This window comes from Myotis yumanensis, unplaced genomic scaffold (assembly GCF_028538775.1).
Source record: "Myotis yumanensis isolate MYYU_CA2020_CCGP unplaced genomic scaffold, mMyoYum1.0.hap1 SCAF_3, whole genome shotgun sequence".
Lineage (NCBI taxonomy): Eukaryota > Metazoa > Chordata > Mammalia > Chiroptera > Vespertilionidae > Myotis > Myotis yumanensis.
In genome coordinates, this window is record NW_027223754.1 from 201,538,301 (window position 1) to 201,561,120 (window position 22,820).

General features: G+C 50.4%; 1 protein-coding gene across 3 annotated transcripts in view; it reads left to right on the forward strand.

The window, feature by feature from the left end:
• Window positions 1–22,234, forward strand: part of CHST11 (carbohydrate sulfotransferase 11) — a 228,498-nt gene extending 206,264 nt beyond the window's left edge. For all 3 annotated transcript variants that reach the window (XM_070410945.1, XM_070410946.1, XM_070410947.1), the window contains exon 3: window positions 16,934–22,234. In XM_070410945.1, coding sequence (XP_070267046.1) covers window positions 16,934–17,788 — 855 coding nt within the window. In that variant the 3' untranslated portion in view covers window positions 17,789–22,234. The remainder of the gene's footprint in view (window positions 1–16,933) is intronic.
• Window positions 22,235–22,820: the final 586 nt, after the last annotated feature.

The following is a 22,820-nucleotide window of genomic DNA, read 5'->3' on the forward strand; positions in this document are numbered from 1 at the left end:
CAGGAGTGGCCAGGCTGTGGGGAGATGTCTAGGCATCTGGCAGGGCACCTGGGCAGAGAGCAGTGCCATGCCCGGAGGCAAGGACTTGGGAAGAGGCGGGTGACAACGCGCTTTCAGATATTTGGAGTTTGGGGTTCCTATGGGACATGGCTGGGTGATGACCAATGGGAAGGTGAGGCCTGGCTTTCTGCCTTCCCCGGGAAGAGTCCTCCCTGCAAAACCATTGCCCCCGTGTCTCTGAAAGGTCTGGGCAAAGAGCGTCCCAGGTGGAAGGGCAGGAAGTTCAACCACCCAGATGAACTGAGTGTGCTGTGTTCCCTGGAAGAGAGGGAGGGAAGGAGGGAGGGAGGGAGATCTTGCAGAGGAGGCAACTGGGAAGAGGTCAGTGACTCAGGCTCACCCAGCAAATGCTGGGCCTGGCTGAGCCGGAGCTTCATCCTGAGGCATCCGACTTGGTCCCATGTATTTCCAGATGTTTCTGGTTAGAAATTTCTATAAAACTCAGAGAAAATGCCCCGCCCTTCTGGATCCTGGCCTGTGTGCAGAGCACCCGGCTGACTGAGCTGTGGCGGAGCCCAGGGAGCAGGTGGGCCGCGGCCTGGGCCCCACCTCCAGGGCACCCCAGGAAGCCCACATGGATGGCTGTGACCACTCTGCTCTGCCCTGAGCTGGCCACGCCCGGGCTTCTGGAGGCTGGTTCAGTTCTGAACTCCACCCGGGTGCCCGTGGGAGACAGGGCCTCCTGTAATTCCCTAAACAAAGCTGTGGATGTGCTGGAAGTCCGTGTGAGACACCCTGAAAATCCGATTGTGAGACCCAGGGTGAAAGGGGTCCCTCTGCTGAGCGAGGCATCTTCATTTCGGATCTCGATGGGAACAGAATATGGCTTCTGGGGACAAGAAGGCAGAACCCATGCCCGAGGCTCACACCCTCGAAACCTGTAGTGTCTTTGAGAAGAAAGTTTGACTTCCCTTTAACACCAGTGACAGATGATTTTTATGGGACATGCTAACGAGTTATGGGAATTTTCAAAACTCTGGGAAGGGTATTTAATCAGAGCTCCCTTCCTATGAGTTTAGTTCAGTAAGCATTGCCCGAATGTCTCCATGCGCCCAGAATTCCTGCCTGCCCCTGTGAGGTGCACCCGGGCTGTGGACCAGCCTGTGTGGTCCAGGCCATTCCCAGCGGGCATGAGGTCGAAAAGGCGGGCAGCTGAAGGTCAGCCTGGGGGTCACTGGTGTGAGACAGAGGGTCCATGCTCCAGAACTGGACCACCAGGGCCAAACCCAGGCCCTACCTCTTACAAGCCGTGGGCCTTGAGATTTGTGTGTAGGCTCTCTGAGCCTCAGTGTATTCATCTGTAAAGTGGGGGTAACACTTCTCAGGTTATTGTGAGAATTAATTGGCACAGTGACTGCCAAGTGCTTAGCAGATGCCTGGCCCATGGTGGGCACCCAGTACCTTCCATCCCTTCACCAGACAGGTCCCACCAGCACGTCCCGTGTGACACGGACTGCGCTGCGGCACAAAACATGCAGGCATAGTGGAGTGTTGTGAGGAGGCCTGTATGGGACAAGAATTCTCAAACCATGAAGCTGGGCTTCCATTCTTGCATGTCAGTGGCTCTCAACAAAGCAAATATGACAGCTAAGCTGGGTCAAAGAGCAAAGATAGGCCGATGACCTTGGAAAGTTGCTTAACTTTCTGGGCCTCAGTTTCCTTATCGGTAAAATGGAGGTGTTAGTGTGCACGGCACAGAGTTATCAGAATCAGAGAGAGTTAGGTGCATGCCAGCACGGGTCTGGGGCTGTGGGCGTGGCCGTCAGCATCACTGTCACTCCATGTTGGCCAGCTGGTCCTCTGGCTGTCACTCTGGCTCTGATTACCCACGACTCCATTGAAGGATAGAGTTTCCCATGGGAATAAAGAGGCAGGCGCCCCCAAGTACCAGTTAATTTCTCAGTCCACCTCCAGGCAGGAGTCTACCGCCACGTGGAGCCCCCTTCTCCCAGCCTGGGGCCGTCCTGGTCCATCCCTGTCCCCCCGCCTCCCCCATATGTGATCCCCCGCGGGACCCGGTCCTTCCCCTGCCACATGGCTCCTGCTCACTAAACATTGACCTCAGTGAATGCAACACCTGGTTTTCTTCCACCTGAGCCTGCAGGTGAATTTGTAGGCCACCTTGGGGTCATGGACTTGCTAATGAGTGGTCAGTTGGTCCAGACTCTTCTAGATCATTCTGTTCTGCTCCAAATCTCACACTGACCCTTTGCCCAGTGCTTCCTGAGGGCAGTGCAGGAGACACGAGAGTGGAGACATCCCTGCCTCCTTTTGAGTGACTAGCTTTTACATTTTTTCCGAAGAAATGGAGGCAAGGGGATCCTTTTCTGCCTGGTTTTATTCCCAGGGCCCAGCCTGGAGCCGGGGCAGGGAAGGTGAGCCGGGAGGAGGGCGGGCATGGCTCTCCCCTGGGAAGGCTGGCGGCCTGTCCCCCGCCGTCCCCAGGTGCCTTTGTTCCCTGGAGCTGCAGGGCCTCCGATGGAGGACTCAGCCAGCACAGGGAGTAGATTCATTCATGGGAACCGGCTCCCCTCCCCAGACCCTGACCCACTTGCTTTCTGGCGCTCTCTGTTCGCTGTGTTGTCTCAGAGAATGCCACTTAGTGTATGAAAAGAGATTCCCTCGCTCCACGGGGTCGTCATGTCTGCGAAGCCTCCTTTCTGGAAGGCCTGGCTGTGGGGTGCCGCGGCCTCCGTGGGCCCCGCAGCTCATGCAGCTTCGCAGGTCGGCCTGGCTCCACCACTTTGAGCGCAGCCAGTGCAGGGACAGCCGTCGAGCCCCACCCACAGGTGCCCTGGGGTCGCTGACGCTGCATCTGCGCCTCCTGTTCCCCCGCCACCCCTTGCTTCCCGGGCCTTCTCTTGCTCCCCTTTCCAGGGGAGATTGGTCCCCACCAAGGAAAGGCGTCGCCTGCGCTCTGATCCTACTCCAGCCTCACACCCGCCTGTGAGATAATGAGCTCCAGGTGACTGAGCACCTACATCAGCATGTCAAACTCAAAGGCTCACGGGGGCCACATAAACAAGGTTTAAGTTTATGTGGCCACAAAGAAAAGCTTCAATTTTCATAGAAACATAGGTTTATTTCGATAGAGACATGCTGAATACAAAGGGCTGAAATAAATGAGTCATCGTTAACATAAAATAATAGAACATTTTAATAAAAAGTAATCTGTTTTCTTGAACATTAACTTAGCAGACACTGAATAACTGTACAAATTAATAAGCATAATACAAATAAACCTATTTTTCTTGTTCTTTGAAAGCGAAATATTTCCTGTTGCGCACACCAAACAAGTCAGTCCAAGACTAATGACGTGGCAGTCGGCTGCTAAAATATTCGCCGCTAGTATTAGTGGAGAGAAATGGTGAGCCTGCGCGTAAGGCATGTAAGGGAAATGAATGCAACACGATTATAGCAATCAGTCATGAGCGAACGTTGTAGTTCGTTATTAATTATGTATAACAGGATATTGTAAAAATTAAGTTACGAAATTTTTATTAAAATGTTTCTTACATACCGTTATATTGGGTGGGCCACACGTGGCCCGTGGGCCGCAAGTTTGACATGCTTGACTTACATGCTGAGTGAATACATCTGATCTTTTCGGCCACCTCTGAGGCAGGGGCTATTGTTTGCCCATTTTGCAGATGGGGAAATAGAGACTTGAAGAGGTTAAGAAAGCCCCAGGCCTCTGGGCTAGCCAGTGCAAGGTCTCAGAGTCCGACACCAGGTACTGCCAGTCCCTGAGTTAGCACCTGTCAGCTGCCACACAGACTGCATTGTAAAGTCTTCCTTTCCTCATCTGTGACCTGTTAGAATGTGTCTCCCCAAACCTTACCTTGCTTTGCACTAGCCTCCTCTCACCATCACCCCCAGTAAAGAAAAGGTTGGGGGCAGCTGCCAGGTTGAGGTGATCTCCCAAGGGATGGAGCATAAGACCAGGAGGTCAGCGACCCGCTGGTCAGTGGGAGAGGGCTGACCAATCCAGATCCCACCGAGGGGCCAGGTGGGGCCTGCAGGCAGCAGGCTGGGTGGTCTGGGGGCCGGAGACGTGTGCCTGCCTGGCAGAGGCCAGGTGTCAGCCCTTCCACAGCGCTCAGAGCCCAGGCGTGCGGGCACATGCAGGCCTGGGCTTTCTCTCCCGCTCCGCCCTGTACTCAGCACTATCTGGCCTCCACCCTGGAAAGGCAGGGGAAATGAAAGAACAAGTGACATCAGCCACTCTCCCTCCTTGCTGGTACGGAGGCTTAGTTAAGGAAGGTGAGTGCAAGGGACTTCTTGATCATTTCATAACCACCTTGGCCTGAATGCAAGATGAGTGATGCCTTTGGTGCCATCCCCTGCACACCCCCAGTGCATTGAACATAAAGGAAGCTGTTTTCAGCATCACATAGCACCTTAGGAGGTCAGTGCTGTCTTATACGCCCATTTTACAGATGAGAATATTGAGGCCCGTGTTAAGTAACTAACCCAAGGTCCACCTCCGGTAGGTGGTGGAGCCAGATTTTAAGTCCCGGCTGCCTGGTTACAGAGCCTGTGTCTTACGCCACTCTGCCGCTTGATGGAAACAGATACAAGTAAAGAAGATCTCTTTTTTTTTTTTTCAGGGGAAAGAACCTTTAACTTTGATTATTAATTGCCTGGGCATGAAGAGCAGCTGCAGGCCAGGGGATATGCTTAATTCTTTACAGACCTTATTCTTTTAAACCTCATGACAGCCTGTGACGTGTGTGCTACTATCAACCCTCACCTTACAGACGAGGAAACTGAGGCGGGGAGGGTGGAAATGGGTGAGTGCCCCTGGGTCATCTGGCTAGTCAGGGGTGTTGTCAGGAGTCACGTCCAGGTGTGTCTGCCTGATTCCAGCATCTGACCTCCGACCCCTGTGTCAGGTCAACTCAGCAGAATCCCCGGCTTCCTAGGCAGGGTGAGAAACCAAATGCTCTCCATGTTTGCTCAGTGTCTATTTAATGGGTTCAGGGAGGCACTAATTTTCTATAAAAATTCTATCCTGGCTCTGGCTGGATGGCTCGGTTGTTTGGAGCATCATCCTGCACACCAAAAGGTTACAGTTCGATTCCTGGTCAGGGCACATATCTAGGTTTCAGGTTCAATCCTCAGTTGGGGCATGTATGTGAGGCAACCAATCCATGTTTCCCTCTCACCTAGATCTCTCTCTCTCACTCCCCCCCCCCTCCCTTTCTCTCTAAAATCAATAAATATATCCTCTGGTGAAGATAAAAAAAATTCTATCCTAAAATTAATCCTTCCTTCCACTGGCCCAAACAAGGTCACTATTCTGTTTTAAAAACAAAGTTGGTGTTAGAATTTCCACTGAATATGACCCCACGTGTGTCACCAAAACACTGCCCTTAGGTTGGTAGAAGGTAGCAAGGACGTCTTCTATAGCTCACGGAGGTGGTTTAGCACCATGTGGATGGCACTTGGGCACCACCCCTCATGCTGTCCCCGAATTCATCTCTACGCCATCAACAAGGGCTGCTGGGTGGATGAAACGAGAAGATTCCACTCTTCACAATAGATGTTTCTCTCTATATACAGCAGCCACGCCCACAAGGGAAGACGGGGTCCAGGCCTAGGGCTGCCGCTCCCGGGAGTGGGCGATGAGTTCCCGTCTCTGGGCCTCAGTTTTGCCATCTACACATCAGGACATGAGATCAGATGATCGCAAAGGTGTTTTCCAACTCAAAGCTCGGCGCTCGGAAGACTCTAGGGGAGTGAATCGCTCGAAAGCTCTGGGACAAGGATGTTTGCACTCCGATGATCCTAACTTGAGGGCGTCTTATTCATGTCTGGGCCCCAGGTCGAAGCCCAGGACATCACGTATGGTGTTATGTGTATTTGTATGCCCCAGACGTGACCTGAGAGGCAGCCCAGGATAAAAAAAAAAATCCTGTACGTTTCTCAGTACACAGCAGGTGAATTTAGATGTGTTTGCTCCTGAAGTGCTCGGCGGTGGCCTTTCGTGAAGCTCCCAAGTGGACCATCCTTGGGAGAGGGAGAGGCAGTGAAGTGACTGAGACAAAAAATCTTCGTGCTGGAACGGCACTAATGTGTGGGCACAAGGCTGTTCACCCTTTTCTAAGCCCTGCAAGTGCTGGGCACTGAATGCCTGGCACCTGGATGGAGAGATGCCCAGGCCCTGTCCTGAGGCCCTGGAGGAGGGAAATGAGATAAACTCCCTTCATTCTCGGTGATGTAACTCTGAGCAGGGTGGAGCAGCTTCAAAGAGGTCAAGGTGGTGGAAATGGCTCCATGGGTGCCCAGTGTGTTGGGGATGGGGGTGGGGAGGGAGGGAGAGAGGGCAGTGCCTCCAGGGCAGGGGTGGGAGGAGGGTTTGGGGCCCCATCTGCAGAGCTGGCTCAGCCTCTCCTCTTTATGAAAGAAAGAAACACAAAACATGCACCATGAAAGCCCAAGAGAGTGGCTTGCAGGCACCTTTGGGACAATAGGGAAAGGGGATACGGTTGAAACGTGCTACTTGATTAAGAAGTAAGGTGACCTTTTTGGATCTCTCCATCCATAGTTCACTTTGACATTCCAACGCACGCTGTAGAGCCTGCTGGTACATATGAATAGCTAATCTCTGCACACCGAGAAAATTGCTCCGCAGAGCACCAATGTGCTTAGCAGCTGCCAATCCACATTGCCTCCGATTGCCTCTGTCTTCTGTGTCAGCGAGATATTGAATGGCCGCGAGCCAGACATTTCGCACAGATGACAAATGTGTTGGACGTTCACTGCAGACCCGCTCGTGTAAAAGCAAATGCTGCCTCAGCAGTTCTCAGTGGGACGCAGGGCCAGCGGCCTTGCAGGATCCCTCCTCCGGGGCCGTGGTCAGGAGCAGGTACCTAGGACACCCAGACCCACTGAGTCACAATTTCTCAGGAGTCCCCATTGTACCAAACACCTGCGGTGATTCTTAGCGACCCTGAAGATAGAGAATTGCTATGAGGCAGAGGAAGGTGGACCAATATGCCTGCTATGCTGCCAGCCTCTTAGGAAGCAACCCTCTAATAGGTACAGAGATCAAGAGAAGGACTGTTGACCGCGTGCCTTCTGTGTGCCCGGCTAGTGCTTTCCTGGTGAGCTCTCGCGGAACCCTCAAAGCAACCCAGAGAAGTAGACACTCTAATTGTCCCCATTTTACAGATGGAAAGCAAGCCTGAAAAGGTCAAGTGATTTGGACAGAATATGAATAGAACATTCTGGTGAGTCTGGGAAGAGAAGCAGGAAGAGTCAACAGAGCCCGTTGGTCCAAGGAGGGAGAGAGCAGATGGAGAAGCTGGGGGTGTCACAGCGCCCTGCCCCTGGAGAGCACTGCCCTTGGGGAGGCGCATGGGTTGGGGCACCCTCAGCAGTTTGAGGCTGTGCAGCGGAACCCTCCTCCCTCTCTCCTGCCAGCATTCAGCTCAGTCAGCAGGTGCACACTCTGCCCGCCCTCTGACTTCTGATTTCCCAGGAAACCCAGCCTCCCCAGCAGTGTGGGAGCCGCATCCCTTCCCCACCATTGTCCCTGTTCCGGGCCACCATTCATCGGAGGCCAGTTCAGCTTGGCAGCCACCCCATCCCTGTTCCTGTGCCCCTCCCGCACCCTCCCAGGCGTCCGGAAGCCCAAACAGCTGATCTGAGATGGAAAGGAGGCCTTCGAGCCACACCTGGCCGGGCTGGAGGGGAGCCCTGGCAGCTTGCACCCCACGCCAAAACCCCAGGGCAGCCCTTGGTGCCGTACCCTCTCTCACGATTTCCCTCCTCCTGTTTCCTGGCCTCGCCAGATGGGTGGAAAGTACCAGTTTCCCCCCTCAGCAAAGGCTTTTGCGGTCACCGGAGCCCATTTCCACCCAACACCCAGAGCCCCAGCTGCCTCTCTCTTGGCCTCCGGCCGCTGGGCCGATGCTGAGCTCTTGCTTGGCTGCAGGATCTGTGCCAGAAACCCTCTGTGGGAAGGTGGGGTGGGGCTGCCGGGGCAGGAGCAGGAAGCCTGTGCAGCCTCATCAGGCATTTGGTGGCCTTAAAAATCCCCGCCGTCCCCCAGTCATTCGTTCGGGCATGCGTTCATTCATTCCACAAAGCTTTAAGGCAGCAGTCGCCACCCAGTGGTCCATGGACACGGGTGGTCTGTGAGGTCTGAAAGGGTGGCGACTGCTGCTTTAAGGGCCTGGTATGTGCCGACACTGGGGATACAGAGTGAACCAAAAACTGAAGCCACCTGCCCCCTCAGAGTTTGCATTCTAGACGGGAGAGACACACAGAATGAGTGTGTAAATTGCGTTGAGTATTACAGAGACAGGTGAGGCGGGCGGCGGGAGGGGCTGAGAGAGCTGAGCTTCCACTGGTTTCTCTCAGTACCTGCTGCTGACAGTCAGCGTCCCGGCTGCACTCTGGAGCTCCTGCAGTCTGCCCGTTCCACCCGGTTCCCCGTCCCGCACTGCCCCACTGAACAAGGCAGCTGGGCCACAGACTCCGCGAGGGCCCCTCCTCCCTGGCCCCATCCTCAGATGCCTGGGTGAGGGTGCCAACTGGTGGCCCGCAGGCAAACCCAGCCCCAAAAGTACGGTTTGGCCCACAGCATTTAAGAAAAAAAATTATTTCAATTAATGCAGGGATGACACATACAGTCTGGTCTTCTGGCTTCTCTCCAGAAACTGAAAGATCTTCAAAGATGGGGTCCCATTCCCTCATGACGACATGGGTAAGGCTGAAGTGGCATCCCCCCCACCTCCCAGTGGCCCAGGGACACCCTGCCCACTCTGGAGGGCAGTTGAGTCTGTGACCCTAACCGAGGTCACCGGATTCAAACCCCGCACACAAAAGCAGTACCTTACCCACAAGCCTAAAAGGACCCTCCACGGCAGCGGTTCTCAACCTGTGGGTCGAGACCCCTTTGGCGGTCGAATGACCCTTTCACAGGGGTCGCCTAAGACCATCCTGCATATCAGATATTTACATTACGATTCATAACAGTAGCAACATGACAGTTATGAAGTAGCAACGAAAATAATTTTATGGTTGGGTCACAACATGAGGAACTGTATTTAAAGGGCCAGAAGGTTGAGAACCACTGCTCTTACAGTAAACCCTCCATGTGTGGGCCTCGATTTCACCGACTTCGGATTTAACAGACAAAATTTCCGGTCCCTATGTCATACGCGGAAATTAACACCTTGTTAATTTTAAAATGCTTTTAACCAAGATTTGCTTGAATTAACAGGTTATTTTTGTTATTAATTCAGTGTTATTTTTAACACATTTTAGCAAATAGGCCATATGTTGGAAAAAACATTGTAGTTTTGCCGACATAAATAAATGTTTCATATCTACAACTAAAGTCTACGTATTTAAATCCAAGAGGTGCCGCCCGTAAACAACATTCGGGGATGACTAGCCCGTGACCACTCCGCACTGCAAGTGGTAATCGGTTCTGTTGTCTCCTGACCTGACCTTTCTGCAGCTGCTGTTCCCACGTGCGCTAGGCCACGCCCCCTAAGCCACGCCCCCCCTAAGCCACGCCCCCGCCGTGTGCATTTGTTTACTCATGGCGACTGGCGAATGCGTATTTACTAGGCCTATTCAGTATAAATATAAAATTACTGTGACACGTATAGGAAACTTTTCTGTGAAATTAAACGTTTCATACATACTTTAATTACACAAATGTGTCTGCATGAGTAAAAACAAGTAAATTAACTAATTTGTCCATTTTTTAACAGACGCATTCGGAAAACCTACTTATTATATAACGGACTTTTGGCTTTCGCAGACGCCCCCACCTGAATTAGTCCCTTACAGCGAGGTCTTCCTGGACGCGCTTGTTTCTGCCCACGGAGCTCGGAGCCCTGGCTCACCTTGTCAGCTGAGCCTGGTCAGTGCCCAGCCCTGGGTCACCCCACAAGACGTCTCCTGCACCCCCGCCTCATGTCCTAGGGCTTCCCACCCATTGCACCTTTAACTTCGTTTGCTTTGGAAAGAGATTCCATCCTTGCAATCAAGCAGGTGTTTCCCTTTGTGATGGGTTCAAATCCTAAAAAACCAATTCCTTTGGCAATGTTCATGTCAACTAACCTGGATTCACCTCTTTCCTGAACACTTTATGTTCTGCAGCAGGTTCAGACCAGATTGGTTCTTTAAAGGCCCAATATCTTTCTCCTTTCTTTTCTAAACATGGAAGCTTAAGCATTCTAGGATTCCCAGTGGTTCTCTATGGACACACCCAAAGCCATCTGAGACCCGTGACCCTCTAGACCAGTGGTTCTCAACCTTCCTGATGCCGCGGCCCTTTAATACAGTTCCTCATGTTGTGGTGACCCCCAACCATAAAACTATTTTCATTGCTACTTCATAACTGTAATTTTGCTACTGTTATGAATCGTCATGTAAATATCTGATATGCAGGATGTATTTTCATTGTTACAAATTGAACATAATTAAAGCATAATGATTAATCACAAAATATGTAATTATATACGTGTTTTCCGATGGTCTTAGGCGACCCCTGTGAAAGGGTCGTTCGACCCCCAAAGGGGTCGCGCCCCACAGGTTGAGAACCGCTGCTCTAGACCTTTGACCTCTGGCCCTATTGAGAGGAAAGCCCGTTTCCATTAGATCTGAGGACCAGGAAGATGCAACTCGCCCAAGGTCACATGCAGGTCCCTGCTCGTGTCCAGTCTGTGCGTTAGGTTGTAGCTTGTGGCATTGAAGCCACTCAGGCAGGGGTCCCCACCTGGAGAGCTGTAGCATCCCCAGAGCTGAGCACACCCAGAGCAGGTACACCAGATCTCTGTGGTGGGCCCCAGGCCTCACTGGAGTTTCAAGCTCCCCTGTGGTCCCAGTGAGCGGCCAGGGTCAAGACCCACAATTTCAGGGCTGCCCTGGGGCTGGTGACCCCCAGGTGGGTCTTCGGACCGTGGGAGGCTGCACAGTGCGTGGTCTCAAAGCCCAGGCTGCCTGGATTTGAACCCCAGCCCCAGTGTCTAGCTGCCTGATCGTCAGCCAGTTACTTTTTCTCCCTGCCCCTCAGTTTTCCCATCCATAAATTGGAACACTAATCTTATTTAGAACGCTAACGATTAACAGGGGCTGGAACATAGTAAGTAAATGGTAGCTAGTATGCTTAGTTATACTGTGTACCTCTTTTTTGCTGTGGGTGTGGTTTCACCAGTGATTCCTCATGAGTTGCCCTTTTCATGAGAGTTTAGGAATTTCTGTACCTGAAAGAAATGATAGCATCACAGCAAGTCAGGCGGTCAGGGTCTCCTCTGCCCCTCCCCCATCCTAAACGCCACAGGATGATTGATGGTCGAGCAATGAGGGGCTTGTGGGGTGGGGGAGTTTGTATTAGGATTTTCAAGTGGGGAAACCGAGGCTGGGCCCAAGCTAACGGTTGTTAATGGCAGACTTCGCCAAGCCCCCCTCACCCGATGCCTCCGAATTTACCGTTTTCTCTGGGATGCCACTGTTCTCTGGGAGGCTGCTCCCCCCTCCGGTTGGGTCCTCGTGCGTGAGAGAAATGTAAACACCACAGAAGATGTTTTAATTTAAGGGCAACCAGCTTCTCTTCCTTTTAAGATGAAACGCCAGAAAGTTTGAAAGACTTTTTCAAACAGCCCCTAAATGTGGTACCTACACTGATTATAGATGCCTTTTTTTTAAATGTCCAAATTAAAAATAGGCATCCAAACAAGAAGGCAGGACCCAGCCGGGAGCCTGCAGCCGTGTCCACGGTTTCCTAGAACCAGCCCTCGCTCTGGCCTAATTTATACTTTCGGGAGATGAAAGGGAGGCGGGGGGGATCAGGGCTGGAACTGAAGGCAGATCTGGGACGCTCTTGGCCAGGGGTCCTCAAACTTTTTAAACAGGGGGCCAGTTCACTGTCCCTCAGACCGTTGGAGGGCCCGACTATAGTTTAAAAAAAAAACTATGAACAAATTCCTATGCACACTGCACATATCTTATTTTGAAGTAAAAAAACAAAACGGGAACAAATACAATATTTGTATTTGCATGTGGCCCGCGGGCTGTAGTTTGAGGACCCCTGCTCTTGGCAGTGGACGATGAACCCGGGTTCCGTGTTCTGTAATTAGGAAAAGCTACGAATGGGTGAGGGATGTTACATCACAGTCCTTTCCTCACAGTGCAACGCCCTGGTTCTCAACGTGGGGTCCTGGGCCAGCAGCCTCCGCCTCCCCTGGTGGGATGAGCCCCCCACAGCTCCAGATTCACATGTTGAAATCCCATCCCCCAGGTTCTTCTAATGTAACTGGATTTGGAGACAGGGCCTTTAAAGGGGTGATTAAGTTGAGTCCATTTAGGGCGGACCCTAATCCAGTAGGACTGGTGTCCTTGTCAGAAGAGGAAGGGACAGCCAGGTGACAAGCAACAAGAAGGCGGACATATGCGAAGCAAGGAGAGAGGCCAGCCCTGTCCGCACCTCCCTGACTGTGAGAAATAAGTTCCTGCTGTGCCGTCCACCCAGTGTGTGTGTGGTATTCTGTAATGGGAGCCCGAGCAAATTTCCACACTCGGGAACTTGCTAGAAATGTCGATTCTCAGGCCTATCCCTGACCTACCAAATCAGGAACTGCATCTTCACAAGCCCTGCGGGTGATGTCCACGTGTGCTGGTGGTTGAGAACCACTAACATGAAGTATTAATACTTGGCGGTAGCCAGCCCCCCAAAAATGACATGTGGTTGGAAACATGGTCTGGTGTGTTAAATATAAACCTTTTAGCAGGCTCTGGAGAAGTTCCAGTGGGTTCTTTAATGAGATGGCGTATGCGAAAGTGTTCTGTAAATGCTGGAACGTTCTGTGGACTTTAGGCGGCAGTGAATAGAAACATTGGTATTCAGGCAGCTGGGGCAAGCAACCCTCTGAATACTCCAAAGTGAGAAAATGGAATCCAAGCACCTCCTGAGCTGACTGAACTTTCTGAGTCGCTTAAAATCTTGTCCATTTTCTTCCCCAAGCACTTGGAATGTTGCTCCTTTCTGAGCACAAAAACAAGATTTAATCACATTTCCCTTTTTGCCCTTGCTACTAGGAAGCCCACAACCAAGTGAGGTCTTTAATCACAGCCTGTGTAGTTAGTATATTTGATTTTTTATTCTATTTCAGTTTTATTCTGCATCTATGTCCTTCATGGTGGCTTCAAATACCTTTAGGAAGAAAAAAAAGAGAAGGAAAGGGAGTGAAAGAGGAAAGAGATTCCTCTCACACCTCAGAGAGTTACCAGATCAACAAACCTCTGCTGAGTGGAATTGATAAAACGTGGCTGGGAAAGACAGGTGTTCTCTTTCAGTGACAAGGGAGCAAACTGCTCATCAGCGAGTCCTCTTCATGCCCTGTCTTCCTGTCGCCCCATCCCTGTAGATGATACTCAGGGAACTTGTCCATTGCTGGAGTTATTCCTGTTAGTGGAGCTCCTGTGAGTCCTGCTTGGGGACCAGTGTGGAAGTGACAGGGCCAGATTTGCACGTTTTTAAGGTTAGAAATCGCTGTTTGCCTGTGGTTTTCAACCGAAAGAATTTTTACAACACACAACACCTGACTATTTAGTCAGGGCACTGACCTCTTTTCTCTTAAATTGTCAAGTAAAAAAAATGACAACAGGCAACACAAAAATAGCCATCCAGTGTGGATGAATCGAAATTATACCTATTTTTTGGTCGGGTCAGCAAAAAATCTATTTCTTGGTGTGCCGTGGAATGTTAGTAATTAGTTTATGTGTGCCATGAATGAAAAAAGGTTAAAAATCGCTGTTGGGGTCATTAGAAATGGGCAGAGACAGAAAGTAGATACATGATGAATCTGTAACGAGTAAAGATCTTGTGGTGTTTCAGGGGGCTGGGTTTTACAGTAACTAGAAATGAGAAGTGGTGGGAAAATTGAGTCCTCGTGCGCACAGGGGAATGGATATCAGATGGCCGGGAGCCTGCCCAGCAGACTGCGAGCGCCTGACACGCTTCCGACAGGACTTCGGTTCCAGTAAAACAACATCGTCCGTCAGTTAATATTGTCCATTTCAGTGTTCACATTTGTTTGGGTCACGTATACCTACTTGTGCATATTATATTTGTGCATATTTTAAGTAACATTGTATTTTTAATAAGTTAAACCAACACCCGTCTGTATTTATTTTAAAATAAGAAGTCCTAAAAATTGGTTTGTCTGCCCTAACCAGTTTGGCTCAGTGGATAGAGCGTTTACCTGCGGACTCAAAGGTCCCAGGTTCGATTCCGGTCAAGGACATGTACCTTGGTTGCGGGCACATACCCAGTAGGGAGTGTACAGGAGGCAGCTGATCGATGTTTCTCTCTCATCGATGTTTCTAACTCTCTATCCCTCTCCCTTCCTCTCTGTAGAAATTCAATAAAATATATATTTTTTAAAAATAGTTTGTCTAACAATTCAACACTGGAGGCCCAGGTGGACTTCCTCCTCCTAGAAGGGACCCGGCTGTGTCTCTCGATTGAGAAGGTGCTGGTTCTCTTGACTCTGGCCTCCGAGTCCTCAGGGACTCGCTGCTACAGGTGTGCCATTCGCCACGCCAGCTGGCACGGAGAAGAAGGAAATGGGAGAGAAAGAAACCTCAGTACCACATGGCAAAGCCCCACTGAGTTATTTTCTGTCTCTACAATTGGACGTAAAGCGATACGCTGCTATCGTTTCTATTTTTCACGGCTTTGTGGTCCTGAATGCAGTATTAACTGACATGCTCCCTCCCTGGGGACGCAGAAGGCACCGAGAATTGTCTCCATCTGAAAAGAGCTGGGAAAGGGGCGGCGGAGGTGGGAGGTGTGCTGAGTCCCCGTTTCTCTGCTCTTTTAATAATTTATTGCCTTCAAAACTGTCCATAGCGATTCAAACGGGCAAAATTGATGGCCCCTTTTCCTTCCTGGTCCTTCTATTTTAGGACAATCTGTTGCTTTGTTTTTAATGGCATGAACGTTCTTCTTAAGGTGAGGGATTAATCCGCTAAGAAGTCAGGGTATGCAAAGGTCATCATTTTCCTGTTCAAAATAAATAGTGAATTCCATGACCTAGGGCTGGCCTGCAACAATAGGGTGTTGGAGGCCAAGATTCAGGCGCGCCACGGTGGCCTGGTCTCCTGTCTCTTATTCTAGGTCAGTGGTTCTCAACCTTCCTAATGCCGCGACCCTTTAATACAGTTCCTCATGTTGTGGTGACCCCCAATTTCATTGTTACAAATTGAACATAATTAAAGCATAGTGATTAATCACAAAAACAATATGTAATTATATATGTGTTTTCCGATGGTCTTAGGTGACCCCTGCGGAAGGGTCGTTCGACCCCCCAACGGGGTTGCGACCCACAGGTTGAGAACCGCTGTTCTAGGTGGTTCATGAGAACTGGTTCCGCCTGGAAGTGAATGGCCTTTTGGGGAGAAACTTGCTCCTAGAATGTAGAGGAGCACACACATCTTCCCTGTGGCCCCGATGCAGGCTGCCAGCTCTGGCCTGGTGCCTCCTAGCCTGTGAGCCCTTTAGGAAAAGGTCGTATCTCCCAGCGGAGCAGAATAGAGTGAGGGCCTTGTACACTGTTAGGTCTGCGCACGTCTGACTGGATAGATGAATATGGCAGAAACAACAAGCTCAAAGGCAACACGTGCAAATACCCAAATGTTCTGGTTGCAAATAATATCATCCAGACTCCAGCTGCCTCACACAGCAAAGCAAATGTATTAACTAATGTAACAAAAGCCCAGGAGTCAGGGGTCTGGTTTCTGCCACGTACAGACCTAGGTATTCAGATGATGTCACCCCGATACATCCCTATGTCTTTCTGCTCTGCACCCTTCATTCCCAGTCCAGCCCCTCCCTGACCCCACACTCCAGGGGCCATCCACACAGCTCAGCAGCTTGAGAGAAAAGGGAACTGAGAATGGAGAACAGGTTCCCCGAGGAAAATCGAGGCCCTGCTGCCAGAGGAAGCAACAAGCAACAGATGTCCACAGTGACGGGCTTGGAGGAACAGTGCCCCCCACTCCCCCTTGCATCAAAATAGAGCAATCAAATGTCAGCCCTCTGTGCTTGCTTGTTTTCAAGAAAATGGGGTGCTGGAATCGAAAGCGGGTGGCTTTGTTTGCCAGGCAGCCCTGAGTTGAATACTGACTGTGTGTTGCTCACTGTGTGATCTCAAGCTAGTAACTTAACCTCTCTGAGCCTCCCTTTCCTGGTTCTTCCCAGCGAGACTGGAAGCTCAAAGGGGCAGTTACCTCATTGTGCTGTTTTATTACTGCATCTGCAGTGCCTGGCAGCATGATGCCTGGCACAATGGCAGGTACTTGGTGATACTAAATAAATCAACAACGGTTCAAATTTGTTATACAGTGAAAGGAAAAACTGTATAGCCCTAGCCGGTTTGGTTCAGTGGATAGAGTGTCAGCCTGCGGACTGAAGGGTCCAGGTTTGATTCCCGGTCAAGGGCACATGCCTGGGTTGCAGGCTCGATCCCCAGTAGGGGGCGTGCAGGAGGCAGCTGATCAATGATTCTCTCATCATTGATGTTTCGCTCGCTCTCTCTCCCTCTCCCTTCCCCTCTCTAAAATCAATAAAAATATATTTAAAAAAGAAAAACTGTATTTATGTAGCTGTAGCAAAATGCCAGGCACGTAGAGGGTGATGCATACGTTATAGAGTTGATCATTATATTATTCCACAAAGGAAGGATGGGGGAACCAAGAGCAAGAGTAAGGGATGGAGACGTAGGCCACTTAGTGGTCCGCTGGCTGTCTCAGTGGCCTGCTCCGGCCGTCACGGCGATGCCTGTGGCCAAGTGCAAACATCCCGCCCGAGTACTGAATTCTCCTCCCTCTTGTGTCCCCTCTGCAGCTCGAGCTGTCCAACAGCGCGGTCCTGCACCAGATGCGCCGGGACCAGGTCACCGACACCTGCCGGGCCAACAGCGCCGTGAGCCGCAAGCGGCGGGTGCTGACGCCCAACGACCTGAAGCACCTGGTGGTGGACGAGGACCACGAGCTCATCTACTGCTACGTGCCCAAGGTGGCCTGCACCAACTGGAAGCGCCTCATGATGGTCCTGACCGGGCGGGGCAAGTACAGCGACCCCATGGAGATCCCGGCCAACGAGGCGCACGTCTCGGCCAACCTGAAGACCCTCAACCAGTACAGCATCCCCGAGATCAACCACCGCTTGAAAAGCTACATGAAGTTCCTGTTCGTCCGCGAGCCCTTCGAGCGGCTGGTGTCCGCCTACCGGAACAAGTTCACGCAGAAGTACAACACGTCCTTCCACAAGCGCTACGGCACCAAGATCATCAAGCGGCAGCGCAAGAACGCCACGCAGGAGGCCCTGCGCAAGGGCGACGACGTCAAGTTCGAGGAGTTCGTGGCCTATCTCATCGACCCGCACACCCAGCGCGAGGAGCCCTTCAACGAGCACTGGCAGACCGTCTACTCCCTCTGCCACCCGTGCCACATCCACTACGACCTCGTGGGCAAGTACGAGACGCTGGAGGAGGATTCCAATTACGTCCTGCAGCTGGCGGGGGTGGGCAGCTACCTGAAGTTCCCCACCTACGCCAAGTCCACAAGAACTACTGACGAAATGACCACGGAGTTCTTCCAGAACATCAGCTCGGAGCACCAGACGCAGCTGTACGAAGTCTACAAACTCGATTTTTTAATGTTCAATTACTCAGTGCCAAGCTACCTGAAATTGGAATAAAGGGGAGGGGGGGGGGCTGGGGGAGGGGGATGGGGGGGCGAGGGAGAGAATCATGCTTTTTAATTTAAGATTTTTATTTGTCAAAAGAATTATATGAATATTGGGTTATTTTGTAAATTAATATTTCTTTGGGGATGATGCTGCGAGCAGCATAGTGAGAATTATTTAAAATCCTTGGTAGGGAAGGACAGCTGTCTTTGCAGGAGAATAGGGTGGGTGTCCCTGGTTTTAGACATGAGTACTGCAACACTGTCTCAAAGGTTTCCTTGTGTTCCGGTGAATTCCATGAACTGTGCATTCCATAAATTCTAATTAATATTATTTATAGTTATTTAAACATAGTGTCTGTAGAGATTTCTTGATGTGGCAGCATAAGAAATCTGTGTTTCATTCTGCGCTTGCTCTAGCTCACGTGGGGGCGTGAATGTTCTCAGTCGCCGCTCATAGACTCACTGTGTGGTAAGAGCCGTTGTGATGTGTGTTGATGCCACCGTGCTTGACATTCTGCCAGAAATAAACGGAAAGAGGCACCTTTGCAAGGGACTAATTCCACACCGATTTTCAATCAACCCCAAAGTCCCTTGCCCTAAAGAAATGTGATTTTTTTTTAAGCCAAGGAGAGAGCTGATGGTAGCTTTTTATTTCCCCCCCCCCCACCGGAATTAATAGTCTGATAGAATAAGCTTTTCTGAAGAAATTTTTAACTGGCAGTGCCAGTTGTGATGAAGATGAAATGGCTGTTGCTTTATAGTCAGCAAGTATTTATTGAGCAACTACTATGTGCTGGGCCTCATTCTAGGCCCTGCAGATAGAGCATTGAACAAAAACAGTAGTCTCGGCCCTCAAGAAGCTTTACATGGACACCGAGTATCCAGCTTGACAATTAGCAAACCTCCGCTATCTTGGGCTATTTATGAGCAGGTCCATGACCCCTATAAATTTGCATTTTTCTATGACATGAATTTGAAAACCACATGCCTGGAGCAGGCCCCTGAATCTGGTGCGTCATCCAAGCTCAAGGCCCCACACAATAGATGGCAAAAATATCTCCTATCCTGTGCCTGCTTTAAGGTACTGGTAGTGTCCACCTTTAACCCCAGAATAGTCTTGCCAGACACAGCTTGGAAGAGTGCGGTGATCGATTAGTGATGTCTGCTTCGGGTGAGGGAAGGGGAGCTTCAGCTGCTTCCAGTGCCACCTCCTGCCATCTCCAGCCCAGCACCCACGTCTCCATGTTGTTTCCTACTCTTGCCACATAACACCGTGGCAGGACTCCTACCCTCGGGGATTTGCAATGGTCTGGCGTTTCTACCCCTCATGGAGGTCAGGGGTGGACTCCGGGTACACACGGGCACATGCACACCCTCTCTCAAGTCCTCCCAAGGCTAAGAGGCCATCAGCACCTGTGTGATCGCCATGCATAAGCAGCAAGGACAGCCTTCCGTGACGGTAATTCATGCCCCTTTCCTCTGGAAGGCTGGAAATGTCCACTTCCTGTTCCTTGCTAATGAACACCTGCTCCCGCTCCTCACCTGCAGCCATTTCCCACTTCTCGGTTGACATTTGAGCCACATCTCTTGCAGCTAGTGAATGAGTTGGTAGCAGATTTTGTACATAATAATAATAATAATAATAGTTCTAACAATAGGGGATGGGGTGGGCTGGGGTGTGGGTAAGTTTTGCTTTTTGCTTCGTTTTTTCATGCAGCCTATAGCCAAGGGGTGAGAAGACTATTCTAAAACAAACAAAAAAATGAATAATTTATTCACAGAAACTATGAAAATTGTATGATAAAGCTCAGAGCCAGCTCCGTGAGCAGCAGCTGCCACATCTCACCGAGAAAATTATTTTATTGAATGTGAGTGAGGTGTGCCCGGGAGGAGGTGGCCGGAGCTATTTATAAATGCTGTGTACCTCCTTCCACGCTCTCTCCCCTTGTGAAGGGCGCAGCGACTCTGCCCTGGATGGATAGAGATTTATGCAACATGTTTTACCCGTCGAGGGACAGTCTCCGGCTGTCCCTGGAATTGGGACTCTGAACTCTATTTCCAGGCAAAGGAAACTGTCCTCAGAAACAGGGCTTCTGCTGACAAAACAGGCTGTCCATCGTTTTAAAATGTGTGCTCTACAGAACACAGGTCCTAGGGGATGTCAAGTTCATGTGATGCAAAATGAGAGTTTTGTGGTCACGTATCCTTGGCAAACGAAGTGAAGTCAGCTCCCTTCCTGCGGGACTTTTCAGAGCCCTAATGTGTGCTGTGCATTGCCAATCCCAAGAGGATCGTTGCGTCAGCAGCATTTCCTGAACTTATGTGACCAGAATTCTCTATTTTGCAGATCATCTCACAGAGCTAGCGTTCCGCAGAGTATACTTTGGTTAGGTCGATTTAGCCCATCTGAGTTCTTCAAGGATAAAAACTGCCTCTCTTACCCCCTCCAAAAACCAAAAAAAAATCAAAATCAAACAGCACCACAGTGAGCAAGCAACAGAGGTAGGTACCTTATCCAATGAATTCAACTTTAACTTGTGTGCAATGGTTCTAATCCTGGATTCTACCACAGGCAATACTTCATCCCTCCCAAGCCAGTAGAGGAAAGTTTTGGGTGGTATGGACAGAAGTGGGGGGAGGGGGGGCATAAGGCCAAAGTGGTCCCCCTATGCCTCAAGCCTTAGGCTGCTCAATGCAAGCAGAGTGAGCTCAACGCTTGATGAGCACTTTTTCGGTTCCATAGGTTGGAGCTGTTCACTGTGAGTTCTTTGGTTTTTAAATGGAAAGTCGCTTAGATCTCCTGACTTTTGCGTTTCCGTGCCTGTCTTTGATCAGCTGTGCGAGCGAGCTCGGTGCTGTGTGCAGGTCGCCTTCTTTCATCCGTTTTCTCTCTCTACAGTGAGAAAGATTGCCCCTCAGGGGATGACACATCACTATGGTTCTGCAGCGAGAGATTCTTTCTCCTTGTGTTTTGTTTTCAGGTTTCATTTTCTAATGGTATAAAAATTTTTTAATTGATTCCACTGTTTTTGCCGAATGTAGAATATAGTGTGTCCTTGGTTAAAAAGAATTCATGGTTAAAAATGTGCCTGGAAAATAAAACTTTCTGGGGTTTTGTTAAAGAAAACTGTTTGAAATGCTTGCTGTGGCGTGCTTAGCTGGAGAAAAGTACAGGCAGGGGTCCCACCTCCGAGCCACTTTTCAAGGGTGCTGCCGTGTGCGCAAAACCAGGTACAGCCAGGGTAGTACTGACAAGGACATTCCTGCTGACCTATTAGCCACAGCGTTGGAATCCTTGCACCTTCTCTGCCCCCACCCCGCTCCCCGCCTCCCCAGCTGGACTGGGGAGAAGGGCAGTCTGCTGACCCTGGTGTCTCAGAGGGGACCTTCCTCCCTTCCTACCTGTCCACCAGGTGAGCTTCACCGTCCTGCTTGCTCAGGACCTGGATGCCACAGGAGAGCAGTGGGCAGTGGAAACTCCAGTCAGACCAGTCCTCCTGGTGGCAGAGCCCTGGAAGCCCAGGGTCTGAATCCTGCCCATAAAACAGTGATGGCGAACCTATGACACGCGTGTCAGAGGTGACACGTGAACTCATTTTTTTGGTTGATTTTTCTTTGTTAAATGGCATTTAAATATATAAAATACATATCAAAAATATAAGTCTTTGTTTTACTATGGTTGCAAATATCAAAAAAGTTCTATATGTGACACGGCACCAGAGTTAAGTTAGGGTTTTTTCAAAATGCTGACACGCCGAGCTCAAAAGGTTCGCCATCACTGTCCTAGAAAGTTCCCATAACTAAAGCCAGTCCCCAGCACACTTAGCTGGTGGGGTCTGGACTAGTGCTGAGGTGGTGATCACAATAGTCCCTGTTCTAACCCGGCAAGAAGCCGAGGGACTCTGTCCCGGTGGGTGATGCTCAGAGCACCTCTCTCAGCCCAGTCCTTGCCCCACGCGCACACAATCTGTGCAGACCTGGGGAGCAGAATCCTTCCCTTGCCCACTCCTATGTCAGCAGGACTGACCTCATCGCTCTCCCACGTTCCTACAACCAGCATTTCCCCCAGCCTTTTCCCATCACAACCAACTAGACCCTATGAACAGACAACAGGACCTTCTACAGCCAGCTTGCCTGTTGACCGTTAACAGGCGCTCTGCAGTCTGCTACTCTGTCAGGTACGGAAGGGGCTGCCCGTACTATTGTCTTAGGAGCATGCTCAGTATGGCATATGGACATATAATTTAACATCTCTGTGGAGTGTGATTTTTTTTTTTTACATATTTGTATGCAGTAGAGGGCTTGTTGTAGAAACCTCTCCCTGTATCTTACTGTACTGTTCAAGAAAGCTGAATTCCACATTGCCAACAAAAGCGTGAAATGTTCCTGAACCTTCCTCCAGGAAAAGCCATTCAAGCCTGATTATTTTTCTAAGTAACTTCAATTAAATTGAAGAAAAAAAGAAGCTTCTCTCTGTGTATGGTTTGTTCATGGCTCACGGACAGAAGGCTATTGGGGGGGGGGGGGGAGCGGGGGCTGTGTTCCTTAGCTTGTGGGGGCTCCTGCCGGTGTACAGCAGAGAATGGAGAAAGTCCGTGATGCGGACCCCGTCGGCGTCTTGGCCAAGGCAAAGACCACCATCATCCAGACCCTTCCTGTTTAGTGCACGAAGGCGAGCTTTCTTCATTCTGTTTTGTCCATAAACTCTTTGTAGACTATGTGATAGAAGACCCACCATGACCATGTAGTCCTACCAGCCATGTGAAAAATAAGGAGACAGCCCGGGCCAGTGTGGCTCATTTGGATGTCATCCCATGCACTAGGAGGTTACCAGTTCGATTCCCGGTCAGGGCACATGCCTGAGTTGCAGGCTTAATCCCCAGTAGGGGACATATAGGAGGTAGCCAATCAATGTTGCACTCTTCTATCGATGTTTCTCCTTTCCTGTCTAAAAATCCATAAACAATCTATATATATAAAAGGCTAAGCGACTGGCCGACCAGCCAATCAGCCAGTAGGTATGACACACCCTGACCACCAGG